At 38.0% G+C, this 13,274-nt stretch overlaps 1 protein-coding gene across 1 annotated transcript in view; it reads left to right on the top strand.

The window, feature by feature from the left end:
• F8 (coagulation factor VIII) overlaps window positions 1–13,274 on the top strand; it is a 153,241-nt gene that overhangs the window by 34,662 nt on the left and 105,305 nt on the right. Inside the window, exon 5 of the mRNA XM_014779576.2 lies at window positions 11,958–12,026. Within this exon, the coding sequence (XP_014635062.2) occupies window positions 11,958–12,026 (69 nt within the window). The remainder of the gene's footprint in view (window positions 1–11,957; window positions 12,027–13,274) is intronic.

Raw genomic sequence — 13,274 nt, 5'->3', positions numbered from 1 at the left:
GTCATAGCTGCACATCCTTCTAGTTGCTGTATGTGGGACGCGGCCTCAGCATGGCTGGAGAAGTGGTGCGTTGGTGCGTGCCCGGGATCCGAACCCGGGCCGCCAGCAGTGGAGCATGTGCACTTAACCGCTAAGCCATGGGGCTGGCCCTAAACTTTATTTTTTAGAGAAGTTTTAGGTTCACAGAAAAATTGAGCAGAAAGTACAGAGAATTCCCTAATACCACCTGTCCCTCCCGCACAGCCTCTCTCACTATCAACATCCTGCACCAGAGCTGTACATTTCTTACAATCAACGAACCTACATTGACACATCATTATCACCTGAAGTCCATAGTTTACATTAGGATTCACTCTTGGTGTTGTACATTCTATGGGTTTGGTCAAATGTATAAAGTCATGTATCCACCATTATAGCATCATACAGAATAGTTTCACTGCCCTTACGATCCTCCACACTCCATTTATTCATTGTTCCCTCTCCTCCCCCTGGCAACCACTGATATTTTTATTGTCTCTGTAGTTTTGCCTTTTCCAGAATGGCATATAGTTGGGATCATACAGTATGTAGACTTTTCAGACTGGCTTCTTTCACTTAGTAATATGCATTTAAGATTCCCCCATGTTTTTTCATGGCTTGATAGCTTGTTTCTTTTTAGCACTAAATAATATTCTATTGTCTGGATGTACCACAGTATATTTACCTATTCACCTACTGAAGGACATCTTGGTTACTTCCGAGTTTTGGCAATTATGAATAAACCTGCTATAAACATCCATGTGCAGGTTTTTATGTGGACCTAGTTTTCAACTCTGGGTAAATACCAAGGAGCACAATTGCTGGATCATATGGTAAGAGTATGCTTAGTTTCGTAAGAAACCACCAAAGTACCTTTCACAGTGGCTGCACCATTTTACATTCCACCAGCAATGGATGAGAGTTCCTGTTCTCCACATCCTCCCCAGCATTTAGTGTTGTCAGTGTTGTGGATTTGGGCCACTCTCTAATATATGTGTCGTGGTATCTCATTATTTTAATTTGCATTTCCATGATGACATATGATGTGGAGCATCTTTTGAGATGCTTATTTCCCATCTGTATATATCTTGTTTGCTGAGGTGTCTGTTCAGGTCTTTTGCCCGTTTTTTTTTTAATTGATGTTTTAATAGTTTTTAACATTGTGAAATTTTGGGTTGTACATTTTTGTTTGTCCATCACCATATATATATCTCCCTTCACCCTTGTGCCCACCCCCCACCCCCATTGCCCCTGGTAACCACAGTCCAGTTTTCTCTGTCCATGTGTTGGTTTATATTCCACATATGAGTGAGATCATACAGTGTTTGTCTTTCTCTTTCTGGCTTACTTCACTTAACATAATACCCTCCAGGCCCATCCATGTTGTTGCAAATGGGACGATTTTGTCTTTTTTTATGGCTGAGTAGTATTCCATCTTATATATATACCACATCTTCTTGATCCAATCGTCGGTCGAGGGACACTTAGGTGGCTTCCACTTCTTGGCTATGGTGAATAATGCTGCAATGAACATAGGGGTGCATAAGCTTCTTTGGATTGTTGATTTCATGTTCGTTGGATAGATTCCCAGTACTGGGATGGCTGGATCATAGGGCGTCTCTATTTTTAATTCTTTGAGGAATCTCCATACCGTTTTCCATAGAGGCTGCACCAGTTTGCATTCCCACCAGCTGTGTATGAGGGTTCCTGTTTCTCCACATCCTCTCCAACATTTGTTGTTCTTTGTCTTGGTGATTATAGCCATTCTAACGGGCATGAGGTGATGTCTTAGTGTTGTTTTGATTTGCATTTCCCTGACGATTAATGATGTTGAACATATTTTCATGTGCCTATTGGCCATCTGTCTGCCCTGCCTCGTTCCTGTTCTCAGAGGAATGGCTTTCAGTCTTTCCCCGTTGAGTACGATGTTGGCTGTGGGTTTGTCATAAATAACCTTTATTATGTTGAGGGACTTTCCTTCTATTCCCATTTTGTTGAGAGTTTTTATCATAAATGGATGTTGTATCTTGTCAAATGCCTTCTCTGCGTCTATTGAGATGACCATGTGGATTTTCTTCTTTGTTTTGTTGATGTGGTGTATCACGTTGATTGATTTGCGAATGTTGAACCATCCCTGCGTCCCTGGTATAAATCCCACTTGATCATTGTGTATGATCTTTTTTAATGTATTGCTGTATTTGGTTTGCCAATATTTTGTTGAGGATTTTTGCATCTATGTTCATCAGCGATATTGGCCTGTAATTTTCCTTCTTTGTATTATCTTTGTCTGGCTTTGGTATCAGGGTGATGTTGGCCTCGTAGAATGATTTAGGAAGTGTTCCATCTTCCTCTATTTGTTGGAATAGTTTGAGAAGGATGGGTATTAAATCTTCTTTGAATGTTTGGTAAAATTCACCAGAGAAGCCATCTGGTCCTGGACTTTTATTTTTGGGGAGGTTTTTGATTACTGTTTCAATCTCTTTACTTGTGATTGGTCTATTCAGATTCTCCATTTCTTCTTGGTTCATTTTTGGGAGGCTGTATGAGTCTAAAAATTTATCCATTTCTTCTAGATTGTCCAACTGGTTGGCATATAATTTCTCATAGTATTCTCTTATAATTATCTGTATTTCCGTGGTATCCCTTGTAATTTCTCCTCTTTCATTTCTAATTTTCTTTACTTGAGCCGTCTCTCTTTTGTTCTTAGTAAGCCTGGCTAAGGGTTTGTCGATTTTGTTTATATTCTCAAAAACAAACTCTTTGTTTCATTACTCCTTTCTGCTGTTTTTTTGGTCTCCATTTCATTTATTTTGGCTCTGATTTTTATTATTTCTCTCTTTCTGCTGACTTTGGGCTTTGTTTGTTCTTCTTTTTCTAGTTCTGTTAGGTGTAATTTAAGGTTGCTTATTTGGGATTTTTCTTGTTTGTTAAGGTGGGCTTGTATCACTATGAGTTTCCCTCTCAGGACCACTTTTGCTGCATCCCATATGGTTTGGTATGGCATATTTTCATTTTCGTTTGTTTCCAGATAGTTTTTGATTTCTCCTTTAATTTCATCAGTGATCCATTGGTTTTTCAGTAGCATGTTGTTTAATCTCCATATTTTTGTCACTTTCCCTGTTTTTTTTTTTTCGTGGTTCATTTCCAGTTTCATAGCATTATGGTCTGAAAAGATGCTTGTTATGATTTCAATCTTCTTAAATCTATTGAGCCTTGCTTTGTTTCCCAACTTATGGTCTATCCTTGAGAATGTTCCATGCGTGCTTGAGAAGAATGTGTGGTCAGCTGTGTTTGGATGGAGTGCTCTGTATATGTCTACTAGGTCCATCTCGTCCAGTTTTTCATTTAAGTCTACTGTTTCTTTATTGACTTTTTGTCTGGATGACCTATCAATTGATGTAAGTGGGGTATTAAGATCCCCTACTATTATTGTGTTGTTGTTAATGTCTCCTTTTAGGTTTGTTAATAGTTGCTTTACGTACATTGGTGCTCCTATGTTGGGTGCATATATATTTAAAAGTGATATGTCTTCTTGGTGGAGTGTCCATTTTATCATTATATATTTCCCTTCTTCGCCTTTCTTCACCTGTTTTATCTTGAAGTCTACTTCGTCTGATATGAGTATGGCAACACCTGCTTTCTTTTGTTTGCCATTAGCTTGGAGTATTGTCTTCCATCCTTTCACTCTGAGCCTGTGCTTGTCTTTAGAGCTGAGATGTGTTTCCTGGAGGCAGCATATTGTTGGGTCCTGCTTTTTAATCCATCCTGCCACTCTGTATCTTTTGATTGGAGAGTTCAATCCATTTACATTTAGGGTAATTATTGATACATGAGGGCTTAATGTTGCTGTTTTGTCACTTATTTTCTGGTTCTTTTGCATTTCCTTTGTTTCTTGTCCCATTTGTTTCGGACTGCCAATTCAGTTTGGTTGTTCTGTCTTATGATTCTTCTAGTTTTCTCTTTGTTTATCATATGTGATTTTGTTTTGATTATTTGTTTAGTGGTTACCTTGTGGTTTGTGTAAAAAATCTTGTGTATGAGATAGTCCATTATCTGATCGCCTCCTATTTCCTTATACTAAGTCAGTTCAATCACTTTCCTCTTCCCCTTCTAAGTCGTTCTTGTTATACCTTATTCTATCTTGTCTTGTGGCTGTGTGTTTACATTGATGAGGTTAAATTTATTTTTGGTGAATTCCTTCCTTTGATCTGTGATTTTGGGATTTAAGTGGTTGCTAACCTAGTCCAGTAAAGATCTATTATTTTTCTGAGTTTGTCTACCTATTTTTCTCCTTGCTCCAAGCTTTGTATTCCTTTTCTCTTCTTTTTTTCAGGCCTGAGGGCTTTCTTGAGTATTTCTTGTAGTGGGGGTCTCGTGGCCATCCCCAACTCCCTTAGCTTTTGTTTATCTGGGAGAGTTACTATTTCTCCATCATATTTGAAGGATATTTTTGCTGGATAGAGTATTCTTGGCTGAAAGATTTTGTCTTTCAGTATTTTGAATATATCATTCCAGTCTCTCCTAGCCTGTAAAGTTTCTTTTAAGAAATCTGCTGAGAGCCTGATGGGAGTTCCTTTGTATGTTAGTTTTTGTTTTTGTCTAGCTGCCCTTAATATTGTTTCTTTGTCATTGACTTTGGACAGCCTTAGCATGAGGTGTCGTGGAGTGGGCCTTTGCCTGTTGAGGTATTTAGGCGATCTCTTGGCTTCACTTACTGGTATTTCCTGCTCCTTCCCCAGATTTGGGAAATTCTCAGCTATTATTTCCTTGAGTAGGCTCTCTGTTCCTCTTTCCCTCTCTTCTCCCTCAGGAATACCTATAATTCTTATGTTACATTTCCTAATAGAGTCAGATATTTATCGGAGACTTTCTTCATTTCTTTTTAGTCTTAGTTGTCTCTCCTCTTCCATCTGGAGCATATCTGTATTCCTATCCTCTAAAATGCTAATTCTTTCCTCTGTATTGTCAGCTCTGTTCTTTAAATATTCCAGATTCTCCTTTATCTCCTCCACTGTGTTCTTCATCTCCATCAGTACGGATTGGTTTTTCTTTATGATTTCAATCTCTTTTGTGAAGAGACTCCTGATCTCATTGAATTGTTTGTCTGTGTTGTCTCGTATTTCGTTGAGTGTTTTTATGATAGCTATTTTGAAATCTCTGTCATTTACATTATGGATTTCTGTGTCTTCGGGGCTGGTTTCTGGATGCTTGTCATATTCCTTCTGGTCTGGTGATTTCATGTATCTTTGCATTGTGGTTCCTGCATTGGCTTTGTTTTTCCTCATCCTGGATATCTCTGGTTGCAATTTCCACCCGCCGCCACTGTGTGGTGGTAAAGGGTTGTGTAATCTGAGCCCCCTGCACTCTGCTGTGGCTGTTACCTGCAATCCGCGGGTCACTTGGTCTTCTCTGGTCAGCTGAGCTGCAGAGTCCGGTTTGCGGGGAGTGGGGTGCTCTCTCTTTTGCCCGCTGGGTCCCTGGCATGGGAGGGGCTTCTCACTCACCCCTCCTTATCTGCACTCCTGGGGTGCTCAGATGTTGATGGTACCCCATAGCAGTTCTGAGTCCTCTGTGTGGGAGTTTCCCACTGGCTGAGAGAGCCTGAAGAGCTACAGTTTCCCCGCACAGGGCCGCCCCTCCCCCATCTCTGGGAGCTGCGCAGACCAGGATCGCTGATCTGATGGGGAGGGAGAGGAGTTCTCCTTACCTCTCCCCACTTCCTCCAGGGGTCCAGCACATTCCACTCTCAGATGTGCGGCAGTGTCGATCTTTCTGATCTTGCTTTTCACTGTCTAGGATTCGTTGTTGGTCTGTGACTGTTGCTTTTGCTGTATCTTATCGGGGGAAGAGTTTACAGAAAAGCTCACTCCACCATGACGCTGACATCACTCCTCTGCCCATTTTTAAATCAGGTTGTTTGTTTTCTTGTTGTTGAATTTTAAGAACTCTTTGTACATTTTGGATAACAGTCCTTTGTCAGATTCGTCATTTGCAAATATTTTCTCCCAGTTTGTGGCTTGTCTTCTCTTTCTCCTGAGTAGCCAGATCTCTTATATGGTGGCTCATGCTCAATCTTTTTATATGGTCTCTTTTTTAACCTGGCCTTGGAAGTCACACAGCGTTACTTCCACCACATTCTATTTGTTAGAATGAGTCATTAAGGCCAGCCCATTGAAGGGGAGGGGAATTAGTCTCCACCTTTTGATGGGAGGATAGGCAAAGAATTTGTGAAACATGAACCACTGTACTCTTTCTGAATGATGATGATAAATACAATTCTAAAAAAAAACAAGAGGGGAGGAAGTAGAAGAAGAAGACTGGAAGAATTTGTACTAGTTTCATTTGGAAGTATAATCTCTCACATACTGAGTTTAGTTTCATAGCCATAATTTATGACAAAGTACTAAAACCACAGTTTGTTATTTGTGGGATGCAAAGGCTAATAAAATAATAAAATTATCAAAGCATGTGTTTACATATAAAATATAAATAATAAGTTTAAAATCAAAATAATTCTTTGAAAACTGAAAGCTATCCCTCTAAGAACAGGAACCAGACAAGGATGCCCACTCTCACCACTCCTATTTAACATAGTATTGGAAGTACTAGTCAGAGCAATCAGGCAAGAAAAAGAAATAAAAGGGATCCAAACTGGAAAAGAAGAAGCGAAACTCTCACTATTTGCAGATGACATGATTTTATATATAGAAAACCCTAAAGAATCCCCCACAAAACTTTTACAAGTAATAAATAAATACGGTAAAGTTGCAGAATACAAAATCAACATACAAAAATCAGTTGCATTTCTATACACTAGCAACGAAGTATCAGAAAGAGAAATTAAGAATACAATCCCATTTATAATTGCAACAAAAAGAATAAAATACCTATGAATAAACTTAACGAAAGAGGTGAGAGATCTGTACACTGAAAACTATAAAACATTGCTGAAAGAAATTGAAGAAGACACAAAGAAATGGAAAGATATTCCATGCTCTTGGATTGGAAGAATTAACATAGTTAAGATGTCCATACTTCCTAAAGCAATCTATAGATTCAATGCAATCCCTATCAAAGTTCCAACAACACTTTTCACAGAAATAGAACAAAGAATCCTAAAATTTTTATGGAACAACAAAAGACCCCGAATAGCTAAAGGAATCCTGAGAAAAAAGAACAAAGCTGGAGGTATCACACTCCCTGGTTTCAAAATATACTACAAAGCTATAGTAAAGAAAACAGCATGGTACTGGCACAAAAACAGACACACAGATCAATGGAATAGAATCGAAAAGCCCAGAAATAAACCCACACATCTATGGACAGCTAATCTTTGACAAAGGAGCCAAGAACATACAATGGGGAAAAGAAAGTCTCTTCAACAAATGGTGTTGGGAAAACTGGACAGCCACGTGCAAAAAATGAAAATAGACCCTTACCTTACACCATACACAAAAATTAACTCCAAATGGATTAAAGACTTGAATGTAAGACCTGAAACTATGAAACTTCTAGAAGAAAACATAGGCAATATGCTCTTCGACATCGGTCTTAGCGACATATTTTCAAGCACCATGTCTGACCAGGCAAGAGAAACAATAGAAAAAATAAACAAATGGGACTACGTCAAACTAAAAAGCTTCTGCACAGCAAAGGAAACCATCAACAAAACGAAAAGACAACCTAACAATTGGGAGAAGGTATTTGCAAACCATACATCTGATAAGGGCTTAATCTCCAAAATATGTAAAGAACTCCTGCATCTCAACAACAAAAAAACTAACAACCCAATTAAAAAATGGGCAAAAGACCTGAACAGACATTTCTCCAAAGAAGATATACAGATGGCCAAGAGACACATGAAAAGATGTTCAAAATCATTAACTATCAGGGAAATGCAAATCAAAACTACAATGAGATATCACCTCACGCCCGTCAGAATGGGTACAATTAACGACAGGAAACAACAAATGTTGGAGAGGATGTGGAGAGAAGCGAACTCTCATACACTGCTGGTGGGAGTGCAAACTGGTGCAGCCACTATGGAAGGCGGTATGGAGATTCCTCAAAAAATTAAGGATAGAACTACCATATTATCCAGCTATTCCACTGCTGGATATTTATCCAAAGAACTTGAAAACACCAATTTGTAAAGGTACATGCACCCCTGTGTTCATTGCAGCGTTATTCACAATAGCCAAGACTTGGAAGCAACCTAAGTGCCCATCAGGGGACGAATGGATAAAGAAGATGTGGTATATATACACAGTGGAATACTACTCAGCCATAAGAAATGATGAAATCCAGCCATTTGTGACAACATGGATGCACATTGAAGGTATTATGCAAAGTGAAATAAATCAGAGGGAGAAGGTCAAACACCGTATGATCTCACTTATTAAGTAGTAGATAATAACAACAACAAACAAACACATAGAGACAGAGATTGGATTGGTTACCAGAGGGGAAGGGGGGAGGGAGGAGGGCGAAAGGGATCATTAGGCACATGTGTGTGGTGATGGGTTGTAATTAGTATTTGGTGGTGAACATGATGTAATCTATGCAGAAATAGAAGTATAATGATGTACACCTGAAATTTATACAATGTCATAAACCAATATTACTGCAATAAACAAAAAAAAGAAAAAAAATAAATTTCATTACCCTAAAAAAAAAAAAGAATTCTTTGACAGAGAATTGAATTAAAAAGTCAACAATGGTTCTAATTGTCCGTAAGATGGAGGAAACACACGCCACCCTTTATCTCCCATTGAACTTAACTATAGAACCTTGACATAATGCACAGCCCAGCCATTTGAGAATTCTGAAAAGCAAATGGAACAGGTGGATCATTTCTCAAAAGATATACAAACGGCCAACAGGTATATGAAAAGGTGCACATCACTAATCATCAGGGAAATGCAAACCCAAACCATAATGACATATCAGCTCATACCTGTTAGGATAGCTATTATAAAAAATACTAGAGAGGGGCCGGCCCCATGGCTTAGCGGTTAAGTGCGCACGCTCTGCTGCTGGCGGCCCGGGTTCGGATCCCAGGCGCGCACTGACGCACCGCTTCTCTGGCCATGCTGAGGCTGCGTGCCACATACAGCAACTAGAAGGATGTGCAACTATGACATACAACTACCTACTGGGGCTTTGGGGAAAAAAAAAGGAGGAGGATTGGCAATAGATGTTAGCTCAGAGCCGGTCTTCCTCAGCAAAAAGAGGAGGATTGGCATGGATGTTAGCTCAGGGCTGATCTTCCTCACACACACATGAAAAAAAGACAAGAGATAACAAGTGTTGGCAAGGATGTGGAGAAAAGGGAACCCTTGTGCACTATTGGTGGGAAGGTAAATTGGTACAGCCATTATGGAAAACAGTGTGGAAGTTCCTCAAAAAAACTAAAAATAGGACTACCATATGATCCATAAATCCCACTTCTGGGTATATAGCCAAAAGGATTGAAATCAGGATCTCAAAGAGATATCTGCACTCCCATGTTCATTGCTGTACTATTTACAATAGCCAAGACATGGAAGCAATCCAAATGTCTATTGACAGATGAATGGATTAAAAAAATGTGATATAGGGGGCCAGCCCAGTGGCATAGTAGTTAAGTCCACATGCTCTGCTTTGGCAGCCCGGGGTTTGCAGGTTCAGATCCCAGGCACGGACCTACACACCAATTGTCAAGCCATGCTGTGGCAGGTGTCCCACATATAAAGTAGAGGAAGATGGGCATGGATGTTAGCCCAGGGCCAATCTTCCTCAGCAAAACGAGGAGGATTGGCAACGGATGTTAGCTCAGGGCTAATCTTCCTCACCAAAAAAAAAAAAAGGTGATATATATATATATATCACAATCACATGGATATATATATAATATGCATATAATAATAGAATATTAATGGAATATTATTCATCCTTAAAAAAGAAGAGAGTCTTGCCATTTGCAAAAACATGGATGAACCTGGAGGGCATTATGCTAAGTGAGATAAGTCAGTAGCAGAAAGAAAAATACTGAAAGATTTCACTTATATGAGGTATCTAAAATAGTCATAGAATAGTCTAAAATTCTCATTGAAGCAGAGAATATAATAGTGGTTGCCAGGAATTGGGGCAGGGGAAATAGGGAGTTGTTACTCAAAGGGTATAAAGTTTCAGTTATGCTAGATAATTAAGTTCTAGAGATCTGCAGTACAACATAGTGCCTATAGTTAACAATATGGTATTATACACTTCAAAATTTGTTAAGAGGGTGGATCTCATTTAAGTGTTATTAACACACACACACACACACACACACACACACTGAGACAAGGAAACTCTGGGAGGTGTTGGATATGTGTATTACCTTGATTTGGTGATGGTATCATAGGTGTTTTCATATGTCCAAACTCATCAAATTATACACATTAAATATGTGCAGCTCTTTGTATATCAATTATATGTCAATAAAGCTATTAAAAATAAATTGTATTCTATATATTATCAATGAATAACTAGAAACCAAAATTTAAGAAAGAATAATGTTTGCAATAGCTCAAAAAATTGAAAACTTAGATGTAATTCTAACAAAACATGTACATGATTGTATGGTGAAAACTACAAAGTGAAAGAAATCAAAAAGACCTAAATAGAGAGACATACTACGTTCGTGAACTGTAAGATTCAACATAGTGACGATCTCAATTCTCCTCAATCTATAGATTTAATGTAACACCAATCAAAATCCCAGGAAGATTTTTTTTGTAGCTACCGACAAGCTGATTCTGAAATTTACATGGAAAGGCAAAAGTACTAGATGAGCTAAATTGATTTTGAAAAAGAAGAATAAATTTGGAGGAATAATCCTACTTGATTTTACAACTTATTACAAAGCTGCAATAATCATAACATGTATTGGTTAATGGAAAACACCCATAGATTTATAGAACAGAATAGAGTCCAGAAATACATCCACACAAGTGTTCCCAATTGATTTGATGCAAAAACAATTCAATGGAGGAAGGATAGTCTTTTCAACAAATGGTGTTGAACAATTGAACATCTATATGTAATGATCCTAACACTTACTTCTTATACAAAGATTAATTCAAAGTGGACTGTAGATCTAAATGTAACACGTAAAACCATAAAACTTTTAGGAAACATAGCAGAAAATCTTCATGACCTGAGATTAGGAGAGGGTTCTGAAAAGACACCAAATTGATAAATTTGACTTCATCAAAATTAATAACTTTTGCTTTGTAAAAAAAACACGGTTAAGAGAATAAAAAGACAAGCTACAGACTGGGAGAAAATATTTGCCTATCACATATCTGGCAAGGCACTTATCCATAGTATATAATGTGCTCTCAGATCTTAAATATCAGTATGCATGGTGTTCACTTAAAGTGTGAGTATAGGTGTTTAATATGGACAATTGTTATTTTGCTCATAACTTTTTGTCTGTTTATAGTTGCAGAAGTAAAAAAAGTTAAAAGCGTGATAGAAATTATATTAATTGCCTATATGCACATTTTTCATGAACAGTGTGGATAGTTTTTGTAACTTTTCTTTTTCTCTTTTATATTTGTTTTGAATATATACACATATATGAAATACGATTAAATGGGCTTGTATTTTGTATGTCTTTTTAATTTAATTTTTGTAGTAATTCATTTTTATTGTACTTTAAAAAAGAAATGGTCTGCAACAAATTTGAAATTAAAAAAAAAGACCTGTACCCCAAATAGTTTTAAAAGCATTGGTACAGGAGACCTGACACCAAAGAAACAGCGTTATGGTAAAGTTAACAAGAGACCAAGAGACTGAGGACTACATTCGTGCTTACTCTCAAGTGTTTGATGAAGTAATGTTTCCTCCTAGTGGCAATTTCCTATAATAGGCTTTTCAGTAAAAGGTAAATGCTCTCACTTCTTTTTCAGGGAGCCTGGCCAAAGAAAGGACACAGACCTTGCACGAATTTGTACTGCTTTTTGCTGTATTTGATGAAGGTTAGTGAGCTGCAATCTGAATTTTGGGTTCCTGAAAGAAGTCAAATATATTAATTTAATCTGGTACTTGAGAATGAGGGCTACTATTGTCTAGAGGAAGTGATTATAGAAAGATCATAAACTACATTACTGTTCAGGAATGAAGGAGATGGGGATGAAAATGAATTCCAAGAAAATGAGTTCCATTGGCAGCTATGAGGTTAGGAGATAGAGGAGCTGGGTAACAGGTTGGCCTCGTCCCCCTCATTAAATCTATCAACAAAGACGTTTTGCTCTACTTTCTAAATATTTCCTCTTATCTTTTAAAGAAAACTTTAATAAAAATTGTATACATTTAAGGTGTACAACATGATGATTTGATATACATATCCATAGTGAAATGATTACTACAGTCAAGCTAATTAACATATCATCTCCTCACATAGGTATCATTTTTCTGTGTATGATAAGTGCTCCTGAAATCTAGTCTCTTAGCATATTTCCAGTGTTTAATACAGTATTATTAACTATAGTCATCATGCCTGTACAGTAGATCCCTGGAACTTATTCATCTTAAAACTGAAACTTCGAACACTTTGACCAACATGTCCCCATTTCCCCCACCTCCCAGCCTCTGGCAACTGTCATTCTACTCTCTGCTTCTATGAGAATATCTTCTCTTATCTTCATCTCTTACTTCTTTTAAGTAACTTTTAAGTAACTTTGACAAGTTACTTAACCTCTCTGTGTCTCAGTTTCCTCACATTTAAAGTTTAAATAATAGTACTTTTTTCATAGGATAGTTGTGAGGATTAAGTGAGTGATTTCAATTAAGTAACTTAGACCACTACGTGGCACAGAGTCCTCCACAGTGTCGGTACTTTCTGCCTCCTCCTCCTAATATAATCATTATATAACCGACAACAACAACATAATCATCTTCTCTCCCCTCTTATCTTCCTACACTGCCATCTTCTGAATGGAGGCCCCCATCATCTCTCTCTTGACTAGGCTCCCTGTCTTTTCATGTCCCCTGACACTCCATTATTACTATAGTAGCCAGAGGGACCTTACTGAAATGCAAATCTGATCTTGTCACTCCACCCTTTAAAATCCTTCAATTTTACCTCAAGGCAAAATACAAACTTCTTAACACAACGATGGGTACACGATCTAGTCCCTGATGACCTGTCTAACTCCATTACGCTCCTCTTCCTGCCTCACTGGCCAGGCTCCAGCCACACTGAACACATTTTGTATTTCACCTAA

This window comes from Ceratotherium simum, chromosome X (assembly GCF_057802395.1).
Source record: "Ceratotherium simum simum isolate JZ-2026a chromosome X, ASM5780239v1, whole genome shotgun sequence".
Lineage (NCBI taxonomy): Eukaryota > Metazoa > Chordata > Mammalia > Perissodactyla > Rhinocerotidae > Ceratotherium > Ceratotherium simum.
The sequence above is the reverse complement of the archived record's forward strand: the minus strand, read 5'-3'. Positions and strand labels throughout refer to the sequence as shown.